The sequence below is a fragment of the Podarcis melisellensis genome (assembly GCF_964234715.1).
Source record: "Podarcis melisellensis genome assembly, chromosome: 4".
NCBI lineage: Eukaryota > Metazoa > Chordata > Lepidosauria > Squamata > Lacertidae > Podarcis > Podarcis melisellensis.
Window position 1 is genome coordinate 42,223,077 of NC_138531.1, and position 7,158 is coordinate 42,230,234.

Sequence of the window (7,158 nt, forward strand, 5' to 3'; positions counted from 1 at the left end):
AAGATGAGGTAAGAGATGAAGGAGGAACGGCGGGGGTGGGGGGAGAATAGAGGGGCAACTTGTGATTGGCTGGGAGTCGGGATGGCGGTGGCATAAATAGGGGCTGCTCGGCGGGCACCCGGAGTAGACTCCGCTGCGCCCTCGTTCGGTGGCTTTGCTGTTTCGCTCCGAGAGCCGCTACGGGATGCTGGCAGCCTGACTGTGCCTGTGCCGCCGCCGCCGCAGCTGCCCACGCCGCGCCCGGGACGCGAATGAAGAAACTGCTCCTCCTGCTCTTCAACTATCGGGGACTCACGCGAGGCGGGGGACGCAAAGGGAAACGCCGCCGAAAATGGCCTCGTTCTGTATCCGCGCCGCGCGGCCCGAGGACTGCGCCGACCTCCTGCGCCTCATAAAGGTAGATCTCGCTCTGTGCCAGGGCAGGCGCAGGCAAGACACGAGCAGATGCAATGAACAAGAGTGGAAAAACAAAAGTCACTTCCATTGGCCTCCTGTCGTCTTGAGCCTCTTGAGTTGTTGCTTTTTAAAAATATATATAATAAAAGTTGTTCTCTGAACTGAGCGCGCCGTCCTGGGTGGCGGAGGGGGAAGGAAGGGTTTCGCGCTTTTATCTTTGCCAACCAGAGGCGCTGCTTAGCGAGTCACGCCAAAATAAGGCATTTTTATCAATTGCCACCACACGCCTTCCGACTTTTTTTTTCAACAAAAATTAGTTAAGGTGGGATAAAAGCAAGAAACTGGACGACACGGATCTCTTAGTTTTTTTACCCCTAGATAAGCCTGCACCTGCTTTAGGCGGTTTGTGTAGCAAACCAAAATGCTAACGTTTGACGTGTGTATAGCGCGAGAAATTCCCCACTCGGCGACACACCAGTTTAAACTGCAATCCTATGCGTTGGGAGTGTAAACATGCCTAGACTTTCTCAACATGGCAGTTACTCTGGAAGCAAAAAAAACGATCTTGTGTTTTCGATCTTTCAGGAGTCCCCCCCCCCCCCCGTCCAGTTCTTGTCTAGCTTAGCACATACAGTTCAAGGGCAAAGGTAGGCCCCTGAGGGTGGGAACTGTTTGTTCTGCAATCGAAATAACTTCCTTCTGGGTACAGACACCTTTGCCCTCCTGAGTTGGCAAAACATCCTCTTCCTGCTGTTGCGAAATAGGCTGCAGACAGTTTGTACCCTCTGCACAAGTGACTGCTGTAAAGAAAAAAGGAAGGAAGGACCCAGCGCCAGAACTGCACTTGAAAGTGATTCAGCTGTTCATCTGGTCTAATTCCTTTGATGGGATGTCCCATTAGATACAAACACTGAGGAACACGTATTTCACTTGGGAATCCCCCCCCCCAAGGTTTAGCATTAATTTGCATTTCTTAAATAAATTGGAATTATTATCGTTAACCCTTTCGTTCCTGTCATTTTAAATGCTTAATATATGTCAGGATTGGAACATCTCAATTCCATGCATCCTTATTTGGAAGTAGGTCTCAAGCGTTCACTAGGGCCTGCTTTGGGGGCAATGTGTGTAAGGGCTGCCTCCTTAATCTTCTTTAGGCAATTCCCTCAGGTCCCTTCAGGGTGTAGAATCAATACTGTAGATAATCCATTAACTGTATAGTTCCCTACTGAATTTTCACTCTTCTCAGAAGAGAAGCAGATAGTACCCTATAAAATGGGTTTTTCTATATAGATTATGGTCCATGGCGCAAGAAAAAGAAGTGCAAAATATGTTAACAGAAGTTGGTCCAATGAAATATAACCAAACATACATGCTTTGTTTTGGACAGGAGCTTGCTAAATATGAAGAAATGGAGGACCAAGTGGTACTGACTGAAAAAGGTAATATAAAATAAGACTACCAGGACAGTTTTGTGACAATTCAACCTGGGGGTAGGAAAACTGTAGCTAGATAATACATTTATTGTAATCCTGTAGATCTACTTGAGGACGGCTTTGGAGAACATCCCTTCTACCACTGCCTTGTTGCAGAAGTGCCAAAAGAACACTGGACAGCTGAAGGTGAAACTTTTTAAAAAATAATTAGAAAATAACAGAATGTAAATAACAATGCTTATAATATGTAAGACTAGCTGTACTTCATTGCAAAGGTGAATGCTAAAACTTACTGAACTTTTCAAATGATATCTTATTGTTCAGTTATCCTGAAGGTGATGGAGAACCAGGTATAATCGTAAAAGAACAAAACTATAATTCCACTTCGTTACATGGCTGTTTTTGTTTGACCCTGACTTATCACTATGTAATCCTGTTGAATCACATGTTTTCTTTAATTTGTCCCCAATCTTCAGGTTACAGTCTCTAGCTTCGCCATGTACATGGCCCTTCCGTGTACATGGATGGGCGGGGAGGTAACTAAAAGATCCGTTACACAATAAAGTAGATGATCATGATATATGAGGTAAGGTCTCCAGGGTCAAATCCTATTCCAAAACATGTACCTCAAAAAGAAAGAGAAAAAAGCATATGCAAAACACTCGGTAGATCAGAAATCCTGTATGTAACTCTGTTCCTTGGATTACATGTAACAAGATTGAAGCTCTAAATATGAATATTGACTAGGACGTAGTAAGGATAGTGAACAATTGTTCCCTTTGCAAGCAGAAGCATAGGAGAATGACGCAAGCAATGAAACAAAGAAAACACTTGAAAGCAATCACTATTTCCTTGAAATATTCATATTGGAAAAATAATAGCTGCTGTATTTGCTCTTAGCTGTCACAAAGGCAATCCTGTAGTCTCGTCCTTTAAAAAAAATGAGTGATTGCATTGTAAACAAATGGACATCAATTAACGTGGAAAACAAACTTCAGGGGCTTTTGCTTTGGGAGTTTTATGTTCCAAAATCTAGAAGGAAGCAGAGTTGAAATGTTTGCCACAATATTCTGATCTGCCGTGTAAAATTGTAGAAGCCTGAATTGTTTTCCAAAGTGGTATCAATAGGGTATGTACAGAGACTCTCCAGCAAAAGACTATAATTATGATGTAATTGTTGACACAACTTGCCAGGTGTTGCAATTACGTAATTCCTGGGTATGTGCAAGAACAACATGAAACTGTGAACAAAAAATATGATGCTGGTTTTTGAGGGTCTTAGAACTTTCCAGGATGGCCTTAACTTGCTAGGAATTCCTATCTTACTTAAACTGCAATTCATTATAATGTATGATGAGTGCTAAACTTGGCTTATTGCAGCATAAGATTAATTTTGCATGTTCGGAGTGACTATTTTGGCACAAGCATGTGATATTTCGTATATACTAACTTGTTGCTTTATTAAAAAGGTACTCTGTATGTATGCACATGTATGTAAAGTAAATATGTTTTGTTGCAGGATACAGTGTTGTGGGCTTTGCCATGTATTACTTCACGTATGACCCATGGATTGGAAAACTGCTGTATCTTGAAGACTTCTTTGTCATGAATGAGTTCAGAGGTACCATTTAAATTTTAAGGAAACATTTTACAATTAAGTTTGATTCAACTCTTCTAAAAACACAACTAATAAAATTGCACTTGTTTTATTTTTAGGTTTGGGCATTGGTTCAGAAATTCTAAAGAATTTAAGTCAGGTAAGAAGCTGATATGGGAAAAGTGTTCTAAAATGATCACTTAACCAAAGTCACTTAGTTGGGAAATTATTCCAGATTGTGCAGTGCCCATGGATAAGTGTGCCTTTGGTTGAGTTTGCATTAGTACAGCATAGAAAGCAGTATCCCAATAGGTACAAGAAGTACTTTTATTTAGAACACGTCCCAACATGTAATTTTTTTTACATAAATGTTTTCAGCAGAGTTGTGTCATTAAAGCATTTCCTGTACCTATTGGGATATCTCTCATGCTGCTTTTAAATATCCTTCCTTGGATTAATGGTGCTGCCTTCTTTGTGACAGCCTAGCCCATGATAGAGTACTCTGTGGTAGCACACTGCCTCATTGTTCTGATGATGGGAGTGTTCAGATGACCAGTCCACCTTGGAAACATCCTCTCAAAGGAGGTATAAGCAGTAAACCGCATGACCAAATGTAGCGTGGCTCAGTACCATGTGTCTTATTTCAAGGAAATATTGTACAGCAGTAGCACACCACTATGTTTGAACTTGTGAATATTGCAATATTCACCAGGCCATTCAGATATTTAGGGTTCCCCTTCTGCTTCAGTTGCATATTGGCATTATTTGTTCAAGGTTGCAAACTGCTCAAGAAGCACATTGGGAATGTTTTCTGTAACTTATCCAAGAGCGCTTCGTTTTCAAGAGATTTATAGTGGACTAGGGAACCTAGAAAATAGATCAAGTAGGGATTCCGTGAAACAACGTAACTGCTACCACATCTGGAAATTCCCTACATAGAACTTTTTTAAAGAAGCAGTACCACATCCCAGCACCTTACTTGTTCCTGCCCATTTTCTTTCTCTAGGTGGCTGTCAAATGTCGTTGCAGCAGTATGCACTTCTTGGTAGCTGAGTGGAATGAGCCTTCTATCAGGTTCTACAAGAGACGGGGAGCTTCTGACCTGTCGTCTGAGGAAGGATGGAGACTTTTCAAAATAGACAAGGAGTACTTGATGAAAATGGCAGCTGAAGAGTGAGGAGCTGAGCTCTCAGGACAATAGCAATTTGCATCCAATAATTCCTTTTTGACTGTCCTTCCTGTTTCCTATCCAACCTTGTAGTAATGAAATAAGTTAATATGGACCCTAATTCAAAAGCTTTATTACCAGTGGCACAAATATGATTGTTTGCTGGAGTTTTGGGACTCTAATCCCACAGGCAGTGACAGTTACAGAGTCAAGTTACTTGTCTGTCTCCATCCTCACATCAGTACACCCGTGATCCTGAAATGTATATTGTATATAACTTCATTCTTGTAAGTGTCATTCAAATGTGTACAGTGTACACACCGGTAGGGTTTTTTCTTAATTATTTGCATTCATAAGCAAATAAACTGTTTTTCATTCTAGCGACCACAAACTGGTGTCATATTTTATTCAGTGGTTCTTTGATGCACTTGTTTATAATGTAATTTTAGACCCATGAAATTTCATTGATATCACTGTGGGGAGATTTGCAAAGACTTTGGTCCGTCCCCCCCATCAGCTGACTTCGCTGGTAGTGTCATCAGTTAATGAGCTGAAGGACATGGTTAATGTCTGGTTTTGAGCAGTCTTTAAAAGGCTGCCACAAGACTTGCTCTTACTGCAATGTACTAACAGTTACCCTTTTGTAAATCATAGTCCAAGTGCCGCTTAGTTATTTCTGAGTGGGAAGCAGTAAAGAAAGCAAAACAGTGCTGTGTACATACCTGTCTTTAATGGTTGCTAAAAGCCAACATGGGTGGCGCTGTGGTGTAAACCACTGAGCCTTGGGCTTGCCGATCGGAAGGTCGGTGGTTTGAATCCCCGCGATGGGGTGAGCTCCTGTTGTTCAGTCCCAGCTCCTCCCAACCTAGCAGTTGAAAGCACATTAAAGTGCAAGTAAATAGGTACTGCTCCAGCGGGAAGGTAAATGGCGTTTCCATGCACTGCTCTGGTTCGCCAGAAGCGGCTTAGTCATGCTGGCCACATGACCCGGAAAAACGGTATGCGGACAAACGGCTCCCTCGGCCAGTAAAGCGAGATGAGTGTCGCAACCCAAGTCGTTCATGACTGGACTTAACTGTCCTTTACCTTTTAAAAGCCAACAAACTTGTTCATTCCACCTCCTGTATTGTTTTTCTTTTTAACCTACCGTTCTTCTCCCCACCTCCCCCCAAAATCAGTATATACAACTGTCCTCTCACTGCTTACGAGTCAGAGAATGCCGATTATTTCCTGTTAGCAGTAGCTTTGGCAAGAATTTCCAAGGAAAGCCCCCATTGCACTCTGTTATAATCACGGTCTGAGAATGATACCGAAGAACGTAATCTGAGTTCCTTTGGCTAACGTCAGCAAGTTGGGAAATTTGGCATCACTGACTCATTTCCTGTAGAGCTTTTATTGTTCAGCTTACAAACCACATTTCTCATACATTATACCTCTAGGCACAAGTCTTTTTAAGGAAATGAAAAACACTTTTAGTATCCTTTTATATATTAAAGGGGGGGGAAGCATTTAAGGCATACACACACGAGAAATGTATGCTACCTTTTCTCATAGCCATCTTCCTGTATCTCTCTCTCTTGGGTTGTGATGGGTATCCTGCAACTCTTAATGTTGTTGGATTCCCAGCTCCCACTAACTGCAGCCAGCCTGTCTAAGGAGCTGGGGTGATGGGGGTTGTGGGCCAGGAGAACCTGCAGCCAATCCCTGCTCTATCAAGAAAACATTACTGATAAAGCCACTTTGTGATGGGTGATCAGTAGCAGACCAGGACTGCGGAACCTTTTTCAGCTCAAAGGTCACACTCCTTTCTGGCCAACCTTGTAGGGGCCATGTGCCAGGTATGATTGGGGCTAGCGACAAAAGTTGATGGAGCAACCAGTGTGAGTTTGACCTTGGTACAGTAGCCTAGTTTCTACACACACACACATATCCCTCTGTCATCTTTATCCAGGCAAACAGAAGGGATTATGAGTTGAAGAACACGTTCCAATCACACAAAAACACTCAAGGGAAGATGTGTTGGTCAGTGTGGTCTGGAGAATCCTGAGGGCCAGTTAGAAAGGCCTGAGGTTCCCCCTCGTCCCCCTGCTTTTCACTTAAAGTGTGTGGTCCCCCCCCCCCCCAAGCACTTGTTTGCCGTGCCACCTTCACATCATTTTGCCTTCTGGACTGACAACCAGCAGACATGAGAGGAAAGCTAACAGTGCCTCTCAGGAAGTGGCTATGACACTGGAGGCTCATATCACTGCCTCATGTGCGTTAACAACTGTTACTATATTTAAGAACAAAAGCGGGGAAATGAAAACCAGAACCGCTCGAGGGCAATATACAGCTTGTCTCTCTTAAGCCAATATTAAAGTACCAGAAATCTGAATTTCCCACTGCATTTTACAAGCTGACAGCACATGAACAATGTGGGTTCATGTTTGAATAATTCAGCCAAGCCTTTCTTAACGCAAGGTGTCGGCTATAGGCAACAAAAAGGAAGGGAAATGACACAGAAACTGTTTCTAGCACTGTTCAGATTTCTTCAGCAGGATATGAGAGAAGTTCATAATCACGTC

The 7,158-nt window shown here is 42.7% G+C and overlaps 1 protein-coding gene across 2 annotated transcripts; it reads left to right on the forward strand.

Moving 5' to 3' along the window:
- The first annotated feature begins 103 nt into the window (after positions 1-103).
- Positions 104-4,985, forward strand: SAT1 (spermidine/spermine N1-acetyltransferase 1). 2 transcript variants are annotated; one of them, XM_081909266.1, is made up of 6 exons: positions 104-397; positions 1,784-1,835; positions 1,932-2,015; positions 3,349-3,450; positions 3,546-3,586; positions 4,433-4,985. In XM_081909266.1, the coding sequence occupies exons 1-6, from the start codon at positions 332-334 to the stop codon at positions 4,601-4,603; spliced, it is 516 nt and encodes a 171-aa protein (XP_081765392.1). In that variant the 5' UTR covers positions 104-331; the 3' UTR covers positions 4,604-4,985. The 2 variants fall into 2 exon arrangements, with proteins under 2 accessions (XP_081765392.1, XP_081765391.1); XM_081909265.1 differs by lacking the exon at positions 104-397 and having other exon boundaries at positions 1,402-1,835.
- The last annotated feature ends 2,173 nt before the right edge of the window (positions 4,986-7,158 follow it).